The sequence below is a fragment of the Phocoena sinus genome, chromosome X, assembly GCF_008692025.1.
Source record: "Phocoena sinus isolate mPhoSin1 chromosome X, mPhoSin1.pri, whole genome shotgun sequence".
Taxonomy (NCBI): Eukaryota; Metazoa; Chordata; class Mammalia; order Artiodactyla; family Phocoenidae; genus Phocoena; species Phocoena sinus.
The window spans coordinates 22216139-22237883 of NC_045784.1; the positions used below are offsets into that span (position 1 = coordinate 22216139).

The following is a 21745-nucleotide window of genomic DNA, read 5'->3' on the forward strand; positions in this document are numbered from 1 at the left end:
AAATCCCAAGAAATTGAGGAAATGCAAATAGTATTGGCTTTAAAATTGACAAGGTTTACAGAAATTGACAAGTTTATTCTAAATCTTATGTGGAAATGCAAACAGTATTGACTTTAAAATTTTATTTTATACTTACTTGTGGTGGTTTATAGAAATTCAAATGACTTTTGAGTATTAATCTTATATTCAGGACCTTACTAAATTATAGTTATACTAGTGTATACTTGATACTGATTATATATCTATATACACACATATATACATATATACGCATATATATATATATATATATATATATATATATATACACACACACACTCTTTTGGAGTTTCTAAATAATCATTATTTTGAATAGCAAGTATTTTATTCATTTCTTTCCAATTCTTGTGATTTTTTTTCTTTTTCTTTCCTTTTTAGCACTGACTAAAATCTCCAGTATAATATGGACTAGATGAGGTGCTAACAGGCATTCTTATTTTATCCCTGTATCAGAGGAAGATCTTCCATCATTGTGTCACTAAATATAATGACTGTTCCCAAAGTAACTTTTATCTAATTAGGTATGTGTCCCTCTATTTCTGGGTCGTAAGTTTTTTTTTCTTCCCTGCATGTGTTAAGAAACTGTGTAATTATTCTTTTAATATAGTAGCTTATATTAATTGACTTCCAAAGTTAAACCAACTTGGCATTCTTCTAATAAATTCATTGTGTTCTTAATAGCTTATACTTTTGCTGGATTTGATTATTTATTTTTTATAAATTTATTTATTTATTTATTTTTGGCTGCGTTGGGTCTTCATTGCTGCGTGTGGGCTTTCTCTAGTTGGGGCAAGCGGGGGCTACTCTTCGTTGTGGTGCGTGGGCTTCCCATTGCAGTGGCTTCTCTTGTTGCAGAGCATGGGCTCGAGGTGTGTGGGCTCAGTAGTTGTGGCATGTGGGCTCAGTAGTTGTGGCTCGTGGGCTCTAGAGCACAGGCTCAGTAGTTGTGGTACACGGGCTTAGTGGCTCTGTGGCATGTGGGATCTTCCTGGACCAGGGCTCGAACCTGCGTCCCCTGCATTGGCAGGCGGATTCTTAACCACTGCACCACCAGGGAGGTCCCTGGATTTGATTTATTAGTGCATTGTTTAGAATTTTTATGTCTATATTTATGAGAAGAATCGGCCTTTAATTTTCCTTTCTTGTAAAACCTCTGTTATGTTTAGGTATCTGGATTATGATGGTCATAAAATTAGTTAAAGAATTTCCCCTTTTCCCCCTGTTCTTTGAAATACTTTGAAATGCATGTTATTTATCCTTAAATTTATGCTACAATTACTGGTTGAAGTTATCTGAGCCAGAAATTTTCCTAATGGTGGGAAATACTCAGCTTTTCTATTTTTTGTGGCAGTTTCAGTAAGTTTTGTTTTACAAGGAAATTGTGTCCATGCCATATAGTTTTAAGATGTACTGACATAAAATTTTTGATAATCACCTCTTATTTTTTGAATGTCTTCTTTCCTCCTTGCATCTTTGAGCCTTCCATTGGCATCATTTTTATTGTGCTGATAAACACACCCTTGGTCTTCTTTCTTTAGGAGAGAGGACCTGGTTATGATGAACTGTGTTTTCTTTGTCTGAAAATGTCTTTATCTTTTATTTTTGAGGAATATTTTACTGGAAAAAGAAATACAAATTGGCAGTCATCTCTTTCAGTCCGTTGATCACATCATGCCATTGTTCTCTGGCTTCCCTCATTTTGTTGGGAAGTCAGCTTTCAGTTTTATTTTTACTCCTTTGAAAATAATATATTCCCTTTGGACACTTTTTAGATTTTCTTTTTTGTCTTGGTTTCCATCAGTTTTATTATAATATATCTAGTTATGGTTTTATTTGAATTTGTCTTGCTAGAAATTCATATTACTTCTTTAATCTGTGGCTTGATGACTTTCATCAAATTAGGAAAATTATTAGGAATTATCTCTTCAAATATTGCTTCAATCCCCATTACCTCTCTGTGAGGCCCCAAATTCTAGGCTGACCTCCTTTCTGGATCTTAGTTCTATAAATGCTCACTGCCTTGGTAGCTTTCTAATGCCTTTAAATAGATATGGATTTTTTGTTAAGTATTTTATTCATATTTTCTGGTTGTCCTTAGTGGAAGAGTTGCTCTGAATCAACCTGTTCTGTCATTGTTAGAATTCAAGATCTATGGAATACAACTTAAATAGAATCCAAATAAATGGGGTTGGTCAAGTAAAATCCTAAAAAGAACACAATAATTTAGTTTTTAGTTAGTTTTGTCATCTGTTAAAAATTCTAAATAAAACTTTTGTTCTTGCAATGTTTTTATATGATATACTAATTTCTGTATATTATACTATATATCATATATTTTACTTAAATGTGTTGTTTTATAGAAAAATTTTAAATGTATTTATTTATTTATGGCTGTGTTGGGTCTTTGTTGCTGCTCACGGGCTTTCTCTAGTTGCAGAGAGCAGGGGCTACTCTTCATTGCAGTGTGCGGGCTTCTCACTGCAGTGGCTTCTCTTGTTGCAGAGCACAGGCTCTAGGCAGGCTTTAGTAGTTGTGGCATGCGGGATCAGTAGTTGTGGCTCGCGGGCTTAGTTGCTCCGTGGCATGTGGGATCTTCCCAGACCAGGGATTGAACCCGTGTCCCCTGCATTGGCAGTCGGACCCCTAACCACTGCACCACCAGGGAAGTCCCAGATGTGTTGTTTTAATATAACCTGTATTGTTTCTATTAGAGGAGTATACTTGTGCTCCTTTAATTTCTCCTAGGGTTTTCTCAGATAAATGTTGCAGTCCAACTATGGGAACTTACAGGGAAAAATCCTTCCTTATTTCTCTCCCTAATAAAGTTATTTGGCTTTGTTTCTAAGCTAACCAAAGAGTATCATCAAAGTATGTAGACTATGAAACTGCAGTTTATCGCTGTGTGTCAAAATGTGATATCATATGGAAGTGATTTTTTTCCAAAAATCTCTTGACTACTACTGAAGTGATAACTAAAATTGACATGAATTCTTATCATGTTTTTATTTCAAATGTGCTTTCAGGGACTTCCCTGGTGGCACAGTGGTTAAGAATCCGCCTGCCAATGCAGGGGACATGGGTTCGAGCCCTGGTCCGGGAAGATCCCACATGCCACGGAGCAACTAAGCCCGTGCGCCCCAACTACTGAGCCTGCGCTCTAGAGCCCGTGAGACACAACTACTGAAGCCCACGCGCCTAGAGCCCGTGCTCCACAATAAGAGAAGCCACAGCAGTGAGAAGCCCACATACCACAATGAAGAGTAGCCCCCGCTCACCGCAACTAGGGCAAGCCTGTATGCGGCAACAAAGACCCAGCACAGCCAAAAATAAATAAACTTATTTTTTTTTAAATGTGTTTTGGGCTTCCCTGGTGGCGCAGTGGTTGGGAGTCCACCTGCCGATGCATGGGACGCGGGTTCGTGCCCCGGTCTGGGAGGATCCCACGTGCCGCGGAGCGGCTGGGCCAGTGAGCCATGGCCGCTGAGCCTGCGCGTCCGGAGCCTGTGCTCCGCAACGAGAGAGGCCACAGCAGTGAGACGCCCGCGTACTGCAGAAAACAAAACAAACAAACAAACAAAATGTGTTTTGCAGTCCTCCTCCTTAGACTCATATGCACCTGCCACTTATATGCTCAAGCATATATGGACTTGTATAACAATTAAATTAAACCATTAAGGATTGGTTTGCTTAAAGGTTAGACAGATGGCCTCAGAATTTGTACAGGGAGGGTAGGGAATTGAGAGCCAGAATTTAATAGCTGCTCATTTCTTTCTCAGGTCCAGACTCTGAACTTATGATTGAGTCACAGGAAGAGAGTGCTGAACTCAAATTAGAAGTGGTGGGCATCAGAGGCTATGGTCTTCCCTGAAATGTTGCAGAAAACAAAGGGCATTTCAACATATCTCCTTAATAAGGGATTGGAACAGCAGAGGAAGATCACGGCAGGTTCCACTCTGATAGGTAAGTTTATTCTACGTGCACATATGGGTGATTCCTTAGTGAATTGTGTCTTCAAAATGTAGTATATTTGCTTCTTTATTTAGAACATAGTGATGGTAGACAGTAATGAGAATATCAGATGAGAAATCAGGACTCAGACTGTCATTCTCTCTTTATTGTTGACACTTTAGTTAAGCTTTCTGTGGCACTTCGCCCCCCACCCCCCGCCCCAAATTGATGATGCTGTCAGTAGGTTAATTTACCAGCTGCTTCTATTCCTGGTAAGTTGAGAACGCTTGTGGAGATTCCCATATCACACAAAGAATAATTGTTAACACTGCTCTCCTAACCTGGGTAATAATAATAATAGTTATTATTATAACTATAATAATAGAAGCTGAGGTCCTTCCTTCATTTATTATTCATTCACCAACTCATTCGATACTCACGTCCTGAGCACTTTTGGTGGTCCAGAGACTCTGTAGCTCCCTGGAACTTCCTCTTACCTAGATCTCTACTCTTGTGCGAAAAAAAAAGTCATCATTCCCTTGATGGTTCTCTAATGCCTACAAGCAGATAATTTTTAAATGTATCCATTCAAACTTTTAGTCCAAAATTTCTAGTTCTTAGCAGGAGATTGATTTTTGACCCCTAAAAAACTGCAGGAAATACTCTGTACTCACTTTGTATCTCTGCAGAGTAGTACAGGACCATAAAAATGATTGTGTGGTTTGAAATCATGCAAAATGATCTTAATAATCAGTGGGGAAAATTATAATTATTCTCTGACCTTTGAAAATTCTTACCACCAAAATATTAAAACTCTTATTTTCAGTTATAAATGTATAGAGAAGTAAAATAACAATAAAACTAGTGTGTGTAGTACTCCATTATTTAAAACCCAGACAGTGAGAATTAAAGTGTTTCATTTCTTTTTCAACAACTTAGCAAGAATAGTTTGAATAGTGCTTGCTTTCTTCTTGTCATGTAACTTATGACACAGAATAAGAACCTTTTCTATGCTTTGATGAATTATCACACCCTTTTTCTAAGATTGGATCAGCTTCCAGTGTTTTATCCATTGTTCATTCAGTGTCATGAAACATCTCCAAGAGTTCCTTGGAACTCTTGTGAAGATTTTGTTGCTGGCATCACTCCTTATGGAACAATATCATACTTCTTATCACAACCACTGCCTTTAATTATGTCACTAAGTTCACCTTCCCTGGGTTCCTCTTACTGCATAATGAGAGTCTCTTCAGTGGTTGTGATACCATTCCCACAGTCAACTATTTCTTCTATAAATCTATTTATGTGCTATTTGAATTTCACTTCTAGGGTTATCACTTTTTGTTTCTCTGTTGCACTTACATTTTGTTGCCCAATTCTCTATTTGGATCATCCTTTTAAAAAAATGTCATGTGGGTTTATCATGGGGAAACAAGGAGGCAACAGAACTGTACACTTTGCTGTCTGTGTGTGAACTGAATAATACATGCTCAGTGACTAATCACTGACAGATTTTGAAAGAAGGGACTTGATTTGTCATTAATCATGATATAAAACTGTTACTTACAGAATGATCTATGGAACTGAAGAGCTAGCGTCTTGGCTTATACTTTAGGCAATTTCTCACAGTTAATATACTGTGGTAATTGAAATTTGGATCGTGTGATTTCCAGGACTGGTATTTTTTAACTAAATTGGGGTAACTGAAATCTTTGTGTATCAGGACCATGCGAAGGGAAAGTTGTATGTATAATAGAAGCATTTTCTGCTCAGTGAAAACCTCTTACCGTGAGTGAAACTTAGGCTGGCGAAGTCACCATGAAGTGGAGCTTTTCTCAGGATTTTGATCAGGCGTTTCAATAGATGACAAATTCAGTTGCTTAACTTTTGTGGCCTGCTGGCATCTCAGTATTCTAGTTCCTCTTTGCAGAACGAGGGATTCCTTTATTCAAATAACATTTAATGAGGCACTAAGTTTAGAATGCAATATTGGCCAAATAGACTGCGAAACAATTCAGACACTTGACAGTTCACAAATGCGGAATGACTTGTGAGTATTAGCGGAATCAAGAGATTTCACTTGACTGACTGTGGACCAAGTCTAAAAGGGAAGCGAGCCAGTTGGAAGATTGTGAATAAAATGAGACGGCGCTGTTGCAGGTGGCGTAACTCTGCAATGAAGCAGAGCATGGTGTTGCTGGACACCAGCTGTGGTGCCACCATGAAGATGAGCCAAACTCAATTGCCAGTGTTTTATTGTTTTCATCTGGTTCATTCATTACTTATAATCACCAAATTATTTTTAATATTTTCACTTAGGTAGAATAGTGTTGGAGGGATATCAATTATTATGTGAAAGCCAAACAAAATATGTCCCCTGATGTGACATTGTGAAGTTGATGGCATGGCACAGAATAAATAATGTCCTGTAATTCAGGCTGTTACTGTCACTGCTGACTCATTGAATGACAGGAAGAAGCCACTTAAATTTTTTTTATGTTTTGGCTTCTAAGCTGTTTAAGAATAATTATAAGAGCTTACCCACATCACAGAGATCTGGGATTTACGAAGTATTGGTTTTAAAATATTTTGAAATTTTTGGATAAAATGTGTTAAGGTTATTTTAAGCATTGTTACTAAGTTACTACTTGAATCAAACTATTGTAGTAATAGACACTTTCCAAATTTTAGATAGTTTTTAATATTCTGTGCATGCCCAAATGAATCATTTATATATCAATCCAAATTAGGAATTTCACAAGGAGTGGTAATATGGGTAATATGACTTCTAATATTGAGGCAATATAATTGTGCTTTTAAGTGCTTTGTAGAAGGACATATTAGACTGAATCGTATGAGTACCATTTTTGTAGGTCAAAATGTTAAAGTACTGGGAAATTCACATAGTTTAGCCTAAATTGAGGCCAAAGATTAATTCTATTTCCATTCTTTACCCTAGCTAATTATTTTAATCTCTAAGTCCTACCTAATTTTAAGTTGGGCGTGCTGTAGTCTGCCATTTAAAAGATGTAAGAATGGGCAGGAATATTTTTCTCTATCATCTTCTCCCCTATGTGCATCTCCTACTTGCCTATCTATATGTTAATGCTGATAAGTCCTTTATTTACTGGCTATGTGAAGTTGACCAAGTTATTCAATACCTTTAAACCTTAATTTTCAGCTATAAAATAATAATAGTAAATACTGAATCAGACTGCTATTCAGATTAAAAGAGGCGATATGTGTTAAGTATATAAAATAGTACCTGGCACTTAGTACGTGTTTAACAAATGTCAAGTATTAATTTTATAACTTCAGAGCAGAAATAAAGCATCATTCCTCATGTTTAGTCCTATCTCTACATTTCTGTCTAGTCAGAAAACTTTCTGTTGTCTGGTATGATGTTGGTGTGATTAATAAAATATTCTGATGAAGAAAAATACCATATCTATCATTCAATTGTACATAACAAGTAGGCAGTTAAAATGTTTAATTGACTTAATTTCTCATTTAAGAAAATAGATTGCAGTTGACTTCCAAATTATTCAAAATATAATTTGTTCCTTCCTTACTAAGAAAGTACTTCAGAATGCTGTAAAGCCTGAGGGTCTTTCTTGTAACCATATGTTATGATTGCATTATGGATGTGTAGGTGGGTCAATATTAGTCAATAGAGTCTTGGATAAAGTAGATTGTATTGTGTGGTCTGACTCATCTTTAAGTCTTTAAAAATATTTCTCTCTTTCATTATTGGAAGGCACAGTTTTCTTTTTCTGTTAGTAACCTTTTCTCCATAAGTGATGATCTAATTGGAGTTTCTCGTATTGGAAGTTACTGCTGTAATGCCTTTTCTGCAAATATCAGTGGTACCTATTGGAAGAGCACTGGTATCCATGTTGATCTTGCCCTCTTTGGAAGGCAGTTGTGCCAGAGCTGTCTTGTTTGCCTCCATCTGGTCACACTCAAATTCAATATCCATCTGGCTTCTGACTCTTGGCTCCTTCTCTGCCATTAGTGACCCTGCTTCTCTCTCTGGACTTGATGCTTCTTTCTGGTCTACCTGGCTTTGACTCTTGGCTTTCCCTCAAAGACTTTGGCCTGCCTTTGGACAGGAAGCTCTTCAGAGCACCCTGAATATTCTGATTTCTTCAGAATCTATTTCCTTGGCTCTAATAAGCTGGACCGATAACAGCTAGCTTGACTGGCCAGTGCATTCACTTATGCCAAAGAGCATTGAGAAATGGGGGTGTTCACAAAGGCTCTATCAGAAGCTTTGAGCTCATGCAGAATCATTTCCCTTAACAGCCTTGAATTACCTTTGGGGGAAAACAGACTTTGTAAGTCAAAATAAATGTTTGACATTTTAGGAAAAACATCATTTGAAGTATAGCGTTTTATTTAAAACTCTAGGGTTACATGGCTGTCATCTGTCCGTTTCTCTATTGTGCGTTGCTACCGAATACCACTTTCTTATAGGCATATAAAAAATGCATCTACATACTTCTCCCTCTGCTGTAAAAAACCTGGCCCTAATGACATCTTCTATCAATGTTGATAATTATTAGAGAAGACTTGCTATTTCTGCCACACAGAAGAAAATGCAAGAACACAAACCTCAAAGAGTCAGATTAGAGAGCTTTCATGATATTTGAGGACAGTTTTCCAACAAGCATTCTTGCAGGCATGATTAAATTCTGTGTGATTTTCAAGTATCACCCTAGAAATGAAAAGTTCCTCGTTGTTTTATTTATATGTCTGACATAAACACTAACAGTTCCAAATAATAAAATACAATGGAAAGTGTTGACATTTTCAGTTTTCACATAGCACTATTGTTTCTTAAAAAATAAATAAATAAATTGTTGTCTGCATTGGGTCTTTGTTGCTGTGCGCGGGCTTTCTCTAGTTGCAGCGAGCGGGGGCTACTCTTCGTTGTGGTGCATGGGCTTCTCATTGCGGTGGCTTCTCTTGTGGAGCACGGGCTCTAGGCGCACGGGCTTCAGTAGTTGCAGTGCGTGGGCTCAGTAGTTGTGGCTCATGGGCTTAGTTGCTCCGTGGCACGTGGGATCTTCCCAGAACAGGGCTCGAACCCGTGTCCCCTGCATTGGCAGGCAGATTCTTAACCACTGTGCCACTAGGGAAGTCCCAGCAATATTGTTTGAGGCACTTACTTGGAAGTAAAAATTTGCACAATCTTGACATTTATAAATGAAAGCATTCGGCTGATTGATTTTAATGGTTGAATCATGAGAGATGCATATTTCAGGAAACTGAAAACTGCTCTTTTTTTCTCTATTATCTGGTTAACATTCCTGTGTGGCCATTTGTTTTAAACACGTCAGCTTTCTTTAATTATTCATTTTAAGCAATCACTGATTGCTGATGTTATTTAAGTGATCCGGGAACATCTGTAGACTAAAGCCAAGGTCAGTGTCTTGAATACGGGAACAAGATTGGAACGTCTTTCCTAAGGTCAAAGACTGACCTGAAACTGGGGGAGGTCATGTTATAGAAGAATCCAAACCAATTATAAGATCAAAGCCAATTGGTACTGGTGCTTGGCAGAAGCTAAAGCGCTTCAGAGATGGCAGAAGCTCAAGCAGTGCATTCAATGGGGAGCTCTGGTGGTGCGTTCTGGGGACCCAGACTCTAGGAAACTAGGCTGTAGGCGAAGTCAATGAAGTTAGAAGAGTGGCTGCAGGAACAGTGGTAGAAGGCAGTCAAATATGATTAGGGAACAGTGAAGGGAATCCCCCTACTGAGGACTCAGAAAAAAACAAATGGTCAAGCCCAGTTTGATGCTTTTTTACTGGGCTGAGTACTAACGTTGTCCCTGGACAAAAATTAGTCCCAGAGAATGGGGCTAAACCTTATGTGGGGAATAAGAATGATAACTTTTCTGTGTTAGAGTGTTACAATTAAAGAAGCCAGACTATTGTAACGTGAGCCTTGTCTGGGATCGTGGCAGTGAAAGAGAAAATACAAAGGTAGACTTGAAATGCGTCATGAGGGAAGAACTGATTGAATATGTGGATTTGTTGGAGGTTGAGAAGGTGCCTGTGAGCTTTTTAAACTTAGTGTGCCTGTGACCAGTTGATAGAAAAAGGATAGGCCAATAGGAGTGGCTCTTTGGTGTGAGGAGGAAGATTAGCTCTACGTTAGGCCTACTGAGTTTAATGTGATTGTGGAAACAGTGATAGAGACAAGTGCGCCGTGTGAGGAAAAACATTGCATGTCCCTCTACTGTGAATGTGCTTTCCTTATCTACATGACCATTTTGCTGGCATCAGTACCATTTCTATAGCTTGCAATCCTGAGTGAACTACTGAGATGATAACGAAGAAGACAAAACATTTAAACTTTCAAAGAATATTTGCCTTTCTTCTTAAAAGTACTAATTAATTTAAAATCAGAAATAAAGGATGTTAAAGTATACAATTTTTTAGCTAGAAAGCCAAATTCAATTAAGTGTATTAAAATATTGAGGCTGCAGACAACTCCAGGGTGTATCATTTATATGGCAGTGCGTATGAAAACAGCACACTAGAATTTTACATTACACAGTCTGAGCGGCTATCCTCAATGATGTGAGAAAAAGTGTTCATAAATAAATTTTAAAATAACATTTACAGTTTGAAAGTTAACAAATATAACCAATTAGAAGTAAAATGAAACAAAATATTCTATCCCCATCAAACAAATTTAAAGCTGAAGAACAAACTTAACCACAAATGTGCAAGACTTATATGAAGAAAATTACAAAACTGTAAACAGTCTTAGAAGGATTGGTTAAATGGAGACACATACTGTTTTCCTGGATGGATGCCTTAGAATTATAAAGGTAATAATTATATCTCACATCGGTTTATACATTTAACACAATTCTCATAAAAATCCCAGTGGCATATTATTTTTTTCTGATCTTAACAATAGGGATTCTATAGTTTATCTGAACAAATAAACACATGAGAATAGCATGGGCAAAATTTTAAAAGAAATGTATCGAGAATTATGTAACATTGCCATAGTATTTAATCTTAAACAGATTATAATGTATTAGAAAACTACACTAATTAAAGTGGGTATTGGTTTACATAGTGATAGACAACTGAGTTGAGAAGAATTGAAAGTACAGAACAAATCATAATTTGAATACAAATTTTTCATACTTTGAAGTTAACATTTCAAATCAGGGTTTTAAAATGTTGGACTATCCACTAAGTGATATAGAAGCAACAAGTTAAGTATATAAGGTAATAAATTTAGATGCTTATGTTATCTGAGAGAAATTGCAGATATGTTAAAGATACAGATAAAATTAAGCAATAAAATGCATAGTGAAAATAGTGTTGAAAATGCTATAATTTTGACACGAAGGGGGGGTTTCATTAGGAGGGGACATGACAGTAAACAATAAAAGCCACGAAGAGAATTATAACTTGAATACCTATGTATTAATAATATCTAATTACCTAAAAACATATAAAGTCTACTGGAAAAAATAGAGCATAATGCAGTAGACAGAAAGATTTATAATAAAAATTCTTCCTAGTTAATAAGAAAAATATGTATCCTCAAAGCAAAAGATGTGAAAGACATGAAGAGGTAATCCACAAAATATGAAGACAAAATACAAACATGTAAAAATCCCAAATCATTGTGGTAATCAGAGAAATTGAAATTTGCAGTTATAAGTCAGCATAACCTTAATATTAAAACAAGACAAAGACAAGAAGGGCATATTACAGTCAAATCTCTCTCATGAAAACTGACGTACAAATTCTAAACAAAATACGTTTATATCTGTTATGGGTTAATTTATTTCCATTCTCCCTCCCCACCTCCCCCACCCCCACCCACATTCCTGTGTTGACCTCTTAACCCCCAGTACCTCAGAATGTGACCTTATTTGAAGATATGGTCTTTACAGAGGTAATCAAGTTAAAAGCAAGACATTAGAGGGGGCCCTAATCTAATATGACTGATAACGTTATAAAAGGGGGAAATTTGGAGACAAACAAGTATACAGGGAGAGTGCCATGTGAACATACAGACGGATGTCTGCAAGCCAAGGAGAGGGGCCTAGAACATATCCTTCAATCATAGCCCTCAGAAAGAAGAAACCCTGCCAACATCTTGATTTCAGACTTCTAGCCTCCAGAACTGGGAAATAGTAAATTTCTGTTAAGCCACCCAGTTTGAGATACTTTGTTATGGCAGCTTTAGCAAATGAATACAATCGCTAATCTAGTGGTGAAGAAAAAGGGTAATAGATTAAAACAAATAGGACTTATTCTTGGGATGAAAAAGCAATTTACAGCTAAAAATCAAGCAATGTAATACAGTACATTAACAGAAAAAGGGAGAGAAATCATATGATTATAAAATACCTTAGAAAAAAAAAGAAAAAAATATCTTAGTAGATCAGGAGTAGTAGGGAGTTCCATAATTAGATAAAGAATATCTACAAAAGTTCGATAGCAATCCATATAGTTGCTGGCAAAATATTGAAACCTTTCCCCCAGAGATTGGGAATGAGACAGTATGCCTGCTCTCACCGCTTCTATTCAACATAATGAAAGAAGTTTTAACCAGTGTAATAAGTAAAGAAAAAGAAATAGTAGGCATATGGATTAGCATAGAAGAAATAAAAAGGAATATGGGCTGTAATTGAAGAAATAAAACTGGAATAAAAATGAGAAAAACTCAGAAGCATCTACAAACAAACATAATTACTTAGCAACATACAACATATACAAAAATCAATTATATATAGCAGAAGCAAACACATAGAAAATGAAATGTTAAAATATACTACTTACGGGCTTCCCTGGTGGCGCAGTGGTTAAGAGTCCGCCCGCCGATGCAGGGGACACGGGTTCGTGCCCTGGTCCGGGAAGATCCTACATGCCGCGGAGCGGCTGGGCCCGTGAGCCATGACCGCTGATCCTGCGCGTCTGGAGCCTGTGCTCCACAACGGGAGAAGCCACAACAGTGAGAGGCCCGCGTACCGCAAAATAAATAAATAAATAAAATAAAATAAAATAAAATAAAATATACTACTTACAACAGCATAAAATACCCAGGAGTAAACTTAACAAAATATGCCAAAATGTGTGCAACTATGTACAATATAAACTACAAAACATTCTCAAAATAAAGACCCAAATAAATGGAGGGATTATACCACATTTATCGGTTGGAAAATGCAGTGTCCAGAGATGGCAGTTTTCCCAGGTTTTCCCTGTGGACTCAATGTAATCATAGTCAGAACCATAGCAGATTATTTCTTTACTTTTGGAGAAACTAAAAAACTGATTCTAAAATGTATATGGACATCAGTGGGCCAAAAAATAGGCCAAGGCAATCTTTAGGGAGAACTAAGATGGAAGATGTTCACCTGAGATATCAAGTCCTACTATAAAGCTGTGATGATTAAAAGTCTGGTGTTGGTACATGGCAGACAGACTGATCAATGAACTACAATAGCTCAGAAACAGTCCCACACACATATGATTGTGTGATTTATGACATTATGGTGCATTGGCAAAGGAACAGTTTACTAGCTGGTGTTGGGTATATTTGTTATATACATACTGAAAAAGGCCTATCTGTACTCTACCTCACAGTATGTAAAATTAATTCCAGATTGATTTCAGTACTAATTACAAAATTAAAGCCACCATAATGTTAGAGGGAAACAGAAAATATCTTCATGATTCTGGAGTAGGCAGAGATTTTCGGAACAGAATATGAAAAACATTACTCATAAAGGAAAGAAAAATGACAAATTAGAGTATACTAGAATTAGGAACTTTTGTTCGTTGAAGGACACCAGTAAGAAAGTGAAAAAGCAACCCAGAGACTATAATAAAATACGTTCAAGATCTATATCCAAGAGAGACTTGTTTCCACATTACAGACAGATTCCTGCAAATCAGTTAAAAGCTGTACCATAACAGAAAAAATGGGGAAAAAGTTGAATGGGCACATGACAAAAGAGGACATCCAAAAGGCTAAGAAATATATGAAAAGGCACTAAAATATCACCAGGCATTGGAAAAAAAAAAAAAAGGACAGGGAACAAACAACAGATTTTGCTTTCCCAGAAGCCTTTGCGCAAAACTACTATTTATATCTCATTGGCTAGAACTGTATCACTTGGTCAACCCTAGTTGCAAGAGAGGATGATGAAGGAGTACGTGGCTTCTCTAATTTCTCTTGTGTTACTGGCCAAAGAGGAGGAGTTAGGATATTAGTGGTGAATTGCGTGTGTCACAGTGTGTGATCGAGTCAAGTGAAACGTCTAAGAGCTGTACTGAATACACAGGTCTGGAGTGCAGCAGAGAGGTCAGGCTGCACATAGAAAGTGAGGTTCATAATTATGCAGAGGGCATTTCAAAGCTAGCCTATGGATATAATTACTAAAGAACGTAGAGTGAGTAGAGACGTTAAGATAGAATCCTGGTGTAGACAGAAATTTACCAATCTGTCAGAACAAGAGAGGGAATCACAAAGGAGTGTGAAGGACTGCAGGAGAAAAGTCAAGTGAGAGTAGTGTTTGGGGAGCAAAGGGAAGTGAGTTGCAGGGAGAAATTAGGCAAAAGTTCAAATACTAATGCTGGATCTGAATAGGCAAACTCTGAAAGAGTTCTCTTTAAAGCCAAGAACAGGCGGAAGTGTTAATTTAGGCTAATCAGAGAATACTTAGTAAGTTGAGGGCATTTTCACTTCAGTTCTCTACGTATTTTATGTCAAGTGTATGGGATTTTTGGGCTTAGCAGGATTCGAAGGTATTTATTCAGATGATAATAGTTGGTACAAATTTCATAGTTTAACACCATCCACGACAGTTACACTGTCTGGTCATGGACCCTAGGGTTGAGTGACACATTTTAAGCTCGTAATGGTCACCTGTGCAATTCAAGACAAAGTGGAGACTTTCTAAACGTGTGGTCTCAGTGCTGCCATATTAGCCTAATGGGAACTGGGATTGATATTGGCATGGTTCTCCTTGTCTTCACTGAAGGTGATGATAGTTTCTTTCTCCCGTTTCCTCATAGCCATAAAGAGACTCTGCGTATGGACTAATGGCCTTGCTCCTGCAGTGCTGAGTATAGATGGGAAAAAAATCAGTCATTTGTCTTGTAGCACACTCATCAATCCATTCCCATATCCCTGCTAACAGTACTGATTTTCAAGTGTACTGTAAACTACCTAAGTAGAAATGGAAAAAAAAAAAATGTTGGTTGAACAAAATTGTTACTTTTAATGAGATTTTGTGCTATTGATGATGTCATTAAAAAAAAACTTCCTGTGGCTTTGGATTAAATTAACAAGTTTACAAATACTATAAAGCTAATTCCTAGCAGAGAGGGAAATCAACAAGGTGGACATTGAATATTCTTTTCCAAATATATTGAGGAAAAAGGGGTCTATGAGCTAATATGTCTCAAAGAGAATTTTCCACTTCATTGTGTTGTGTTTTAAGTGGTGTTTCATTTTAGGTTGACTTCTTTTTGTTATCAAAGTTGTAACCTTCCTCTTCCAAGTTACCAGATGGTATATGCTTGGCGAATATAAAATGATTATTAAAACTGAGGAATTGAAATGGAGAATGGCATTTCTAAGAGCATATAAAAGTTTGCAGACTGTCGTCTCTCGGTCTCCTGTCGGCCCGATGGAGGAGGAGGAGGAGGAGGAAGCGAGGGCACCAACGAGGCCGGCAGAGGCGCCCCCGTTACACCCCCTGCCCCCGGGGCGCTGCCGGCCCTCTGCGGCACCAGTCGCCTGGCGCACCGGCTCTTGGTGCAGTTGCTGATATGCTTCCTTGGTTTCGGCAGCTATTTTTGCTATGATAATCCCGCTGCCCTTCAGACTCAGGTTAAACGGGATATGCAGGTGAATACCACGAAATTCATGCTGCCGTATGCCTGGTATTCTTGGCCCAATGTAGTTTTGTGTTTCTTTGGTGGCTTTTTGGTAGACCGCGTATTTGGAATACGATGGGGCACCATTATTTTTAGTTGCTTTGTTTGCGTTGGACAGGTTGTTTTTGCTCTGGGTGGAATATTTCGTGCTTTTTGGCTGATGGAATTTGGAAGGTTTGTGTTTGGGATTGGTGGGGAGTCCTTAGCAGTTGCCCGGAATACATACGCTGTGAGTTGGTTTAAAGGCAAAGAATTAAACTTGGTGTTTGGACTCCACCTTAGCATGGCTAGAACTGGAAGTACAGTAAACATGAACCTCATGGGATGGCTGTATTCTAAGGTTGAAGCTTCATTGGGTTCTGCTGGTCACACAACCCTTGGGGTCACACTTATGATCGGGGGTGTAACGTGTCTTCTTTCACTGGTCTGTGCCTTGGCCCTCGCTTACTCGGATCAGAGAGCAGAACGAATCCTTCGTAAAGAGCAAGGAAAACCAGGTGAAGTTATCAAGTTAACTGATGTGAAGGACCCCTCCTTCCCCCAGCGGCTCATATTCATCATCTTTGTCGGCTGTTGTGTTGCTGTGTTCCCGTTCACTGGACTTGGGAAAGTTTTCTTTACAGAGGAATTTGGCTTTTCCTCCCAGGCAGCGAGTGCTGTTAACAGTATTGTGTATGTAATATCAGCTCCCATGTCCCCAATATTTGGGCTTCTGGTGGATAAAACAGGAAAGAACATCATCTGGGTTCTGTGTGCAGTGGTGACCACTCTTGCTTCCCATATGATGCTGGCCTTCAGGCTGTGGAACCCTTGGATTGCTATGTGTCTCCTGGGACTCTCTACTCATTGCCTGCCTGTGCATTGTGGCCAATGGTGGCGTTTGTAGTTCCCAGACATCAACTGGGAGCTGCATACGGCTTCATGCAGTCCATTCAGAATCTTGGGTTGGCAGTCATTTCCATCATTGCTGGCATGATATTGGATACTTGGGGATATCTGTTTTTAGAAGTTTTCTTCATTGCCTGTGTTTCTTTCTCACTTTTATCTGTGGTCTTACTCTACTTGGTGAATCGTGGCCAAGGAGGGAACCTAAATTATTCTGCAAGACAAAGGGAAGAAATAAAAAACTTTCTCATGCAGAGTGAGAAGTTTAAATGACTGTGTCATGAGAATGGGCTGCACACATCATTGGTTTGAAAACCTCCAATTTTTTTTTCTTTTAATTTAGAGTTTAGTCGTTAGGAAAAATAATGGTCTGGAGAATTATTATATTTATATTTTGAATATATCTATTTTAAAGTATAACTGTGAGGACTGTTGTAGCCTGTGTCTTTTGTATTTCTGAAGAATTCTGCTTTGGAATAGGCTCATCAATGATGAAGTTTTGAAAATTGCATCTGCTACATGCAGGTGATTTTGAGTAAGGGCAGTAAATAATGGAAATCTTTAGATCTTGTATTGAGATAATTTTCACAAAGTGTATCTTAGGGATATGGCCTTTAATCTTAAAGCAAAAAAAAAAGCTTTTGAAGGATTAGAAAGGATATTTTATATAGAATAAACAATAGCATTTTAATAGGCATTCCCTTTTGTAATAGGGAATATTTGAAAGATATTTTTATGAAGTCTCATTTCCACAAATAGCAGATTGTGTTCTGCTCTCTTTAGTTACCAGAGGTTGCTGAGCAGTGACCCTTTTGAGCTTCTTTATTTCTCTGTTAATGAGGACCCTAATCCCTTAGGGACATAATTTTGTGGTACAAACTTTCTGTACGGTTTTTCTTATAGTCCAATTAATTACTAAAAAACGTCCTGTAAATTATGATAATTGCTTATCTACAAGGTTAAATAAAAACACTGCAAGAGGAGAAAAAAAAAAAAACTTTGCAGAAATCTAGTCTGCCATCTCCATGCCCAAAAATTAAGTTCCTCTTTCCTGTTTCTTTTAGTAAAACACTGTAGTTTTATTTCCTTGTGTATTCTGCCTGCCCCTAGGAATTAAGTTTTTAACATATTCTATTTAAATTAATATTTGTGATTTTTGACAAATAAAAATTTCTCACAATTAAGACGTCTCCTTCTACATACAGATTCCCTAGACATTGCTACAGCCTGGAACCAGAAAGACAAGATTGAGTCTCCACGGTTGTTTACAAATTGCATTATGGCATTGGCTTTTGGATGACTGGATGAATATATTTTTATTTTGGACTTGATTTATTTTTCAATATGGAGACCTAGTCAAACATATGTTTCAGGGTCTTCGTTGCCAGTATTGAGGCTTCCTATTGGGATGACACAACTTGGAGAAGTAGCATGCCCCAGAAATTGTACACTTACGATTCCTCTGGCGGCAGTTATCAGCTTCCCACTTTATAGAGCCATTTAATTGATGTATTCCATCCTCCTTTCCTCGCATTTCATCAGTTTGTGTTTAGATGTATGTAAATGACACGTCATTTCTGAGCAGTTCTCAGGGAATTGAACATGGCTTTGCTCTTCAGATTCCTTAAGAGATTCCTTCTTTCCCTTCCATTCTTCTTTTCTTCCTTCCTCCATCTCTCCCTCTCTACTTTCCATCTTTACTTCCTTATTTTGTCCTTCCTTTGACAAAGATTTACTAAATGTCTACTATGGGCACTGAGCTCAAAAGCAAAAAAAATATGCAAGCACAGGCTCGGGCTGAAGGCACTTAGAGTCTGACTGCTTTCTTCCACAGGTGCCTGAGGCTTACACAATAAAAGTCTCAGGAAATCCAACTGGATTCGTTTAGCAGATTCTTTACTTGTGGTTGAGATTTTGAAAATCTGGAGGACCATGTTCAAAGTCCTTCATAGCTTTCCGAAGCATTTTTGGAAGGATACATTTATGTGCCCTAGTCCTAATTAGTGTGTTTTCCTGCATTTTTGTCTCACAATTACACTGTGCCTCTTTTTCTCATCATTGTGTCTTGGCAAGGGATGAGTGGAAAAACGTGAAGATTAAACATTCTCTCTAGAAGAGTTTTATTTGTCTATTCATAGTCTAAGATTTTTTTTATTAATGATTTAGAAGTACATGAGTAAATTTGATGATGTTAATTCTGTGCTTATATGAAGATCTCCTAACATCAAAATAGATTTTTGTAGCTATGTCTCAGCTTTAGTGAGATGGAGTTCAGTGATGTTGCCAAAGAGCTGATTGATTAATTTGATAAAGTCTAATGGTTTTTGTCTTTGCAAAATTTAGGTTTGCCTGTCAGTTGTGCTTATTTTTCCCTCAGCAATTTGAAATGGCAGCTGAATGTTTTATCAGGTTTCTTAAGGGCTTTTTATTTCTGGGATAGCTGCTGGGCCATCTAACTAGAAAGAGAACTACCATTTGGCAAGATGGTCACTGCATGAGGTTAGGGAGTTTGAAAGTTCTTTTCTCACTTTGCTCCAGGCAATTTTGCAATCGTAATAGATTCTTACCCTTTTAACATGCTGTTCATCTTCAAAAACCATACTGCTAATGTCTTAATAGCTTCGTTTGACCCAGGAAGGGATATTTTGTTGTCTGAGAATATAGTCATAGGGCAAGTGGTCTTTGCTGGGCCACAGGAGTGGATGAGCAGTAGGCTTGCCCACTGTCCCACTCATCTATAGTTTAGAAACCAGCCATCTTCTCCTGCCATGCTGTTTAGATTTGGATTCACTGGTTAGCCTGAAGCTCACAGAGCTACTCAGAAGTCAGTAGAAGGGGGATTTTCTTCTACTTTTCTTTTTAAAAAATCTGTACACTCTCTGGTCTTTCTCACATAACAGTATGGATGACAGTGAAAAGAATATCTGTTTTACTTTATTTCTCTCGCACTGATCACTTTCAGATGTCAAAGTCTGTTTCATCTTGTTTTAACTTCAGGATTTTCCATTTTCTTCTGAGTTTATCTTATTCTTATTTTTAAATAATAAATGTATATCCTATCAGTGTTCTAAGGAATATTAAGATATTTCCTTCACAAATCATAAGTATCCCAGTGAATTAAAATAGTCATTGTGACCAATAACCTAGATTACTTTTGCAAAGAAATTAGTAGCTATTAGAAAATTATAGTATTATATGATAAAATGGAAGTTATATTTAGAAATGTTTAGGCACCATTAGATTCCTCATCAGTTTCAAGAATGAACATATTTTCTGTACTACACATAATATTTACATCTCCCTTTTTAACAATAATCACTTTCTTTTTAAATTAATGGTGTAAAATTAAAAGTAAATGTAGAGAAGTAACAACAAAGTAAAACTCCCTTAAAACATGCAGAAGAGCAAAAACAACTTAAAACCTCATTGAGATAAATGGTCAAGCATGAAAATAATTGTTTAAAATAAAATGTTATCTGTGCCTCTTATGTTAATGATGTTAATTTTTTAATAAATTATACATGGTCAAAATTAGAGAAGTACAAAAAAGAAATGAACTCATCCAAAATACAAAGCAGAAATAATTTTCTTAATAAATGGAATGAAACTATAGTATAATTAATTTTTTCATTCCAAATATCTTATTAATAGATATGGAGAGAAGGATATCTGGAAGAATAGCGAAAATTCTTACAAAAATAGGATTATACTGTGCATGCAAATTTCAAATAAAATCATTAAATTTTATTTGAATTCAACAGGAGGAATAAGAGAGGTGCAGGTGTTTGCTAAACTTCATTCCTCAGAGGTAATGACTTCCCCCCACCAACTTTATTTAGATATAATTGACATATAACATTGTGTAAGTTTAGGATGTACAACATGTTGATTTGATGTGCTTATGTATTGCAAACTGATTACCATGATAGGTTATCTAACACCTGCATGATGTCACATAATTACCGTTTATTTTTTAAGGTTAGAACATTTAAGATTTATGAGATTAGCAACTTTCAAGTACATACTACAGTATTGTTAACTATAATCACCCTGTTGTAATATTAGATCCCCAGAACTTATTCATCTTATAACTGGAAGTTTGTACCCCTTTGACCAACATCTCTTCATTTCCCCCACCCCACCCCTGGTAGTCACCAATCTACTCTCTGTTTCTATGAGTTCGGCTCTTTTAGATTCCACATATAAGTGATATCATACGGTATTTGTCTTTCTCTGTCTGACTTATTTCACTTAGCATAATGCCCTAAAGGTCCATCCACGTTGTCCCAAACCAGAGGTAATGACTTTTGACTGTTTTTAATACTTCAGGATATTGCCTACTAACTCTAAAGGATGCATTAGCTTATCTCTTTGCTTTGGGGTTTATCATCATTAGGCAATATGCATTGGCTCCAAGTTATGAAAGAGGATTAGCTTCCTTATGCCATATATCACTCTCCTATATTTGGGTTTGTTAAAAATCAATTTTTTGATTACTGATATTATACTTTTACTAATCTCCATAAGCATATGTCTCCTTCTTCATCAACTTGAGAAAGTATCTCTTGACTTCCCACCACGTAAAACAAGGAACTTAGACCTTCTATTTCCCTCCAGCTCTACTTCCCTCTTTCACCTCTCACTTTCTATCAGTCATAATATTACTTTTATATTGTCAAGGTATATAATATGTACCTTCTGGTTAAGTGCTTCATGCTATGGGTTGATTCTGATTAAAAAAAATTTCAAAACTCATAAAATACATTAACAGAATCAAGGAGTATGGCTTCCGAGGTAGCTCTGGTCACGGCCATTCCAGTGAGGAGGGAGGATGAACGAATAGAGCAAACTTATGTCTTCTTTGGTACAAGTTCCTATGACTTCTGTCCATATTTCACTGGGAAGAATTTAGTGGCATGGTCATACCTAACTGCAACAAGGGT

The 21745-nt window shown here is 37.2% G+C and overlaps 1 protein-coding gene across 1 annotated transcript; it reads left to right on the top strand.

Moving 5' to 3' along the window:
- Nucleotides 1-15667: 15667 nt before the first annotated feature.
- Nucleotides 15668-19898, top strand: LOC116747608 (major facilitator superfamily domain-containing protein 1-like). Its single transcript, XM_032620013.1, is given in 3 exon segments — nt 15668-15692; nt 15695-16753; nt 16756-19898. Coding segments are annotated over 3 exon segments (1404 nt in total). The 3' UTR covers nt 17076-19898.
- Nucleotides 19899-21745: the final 1847 nt, after the last annotated feature.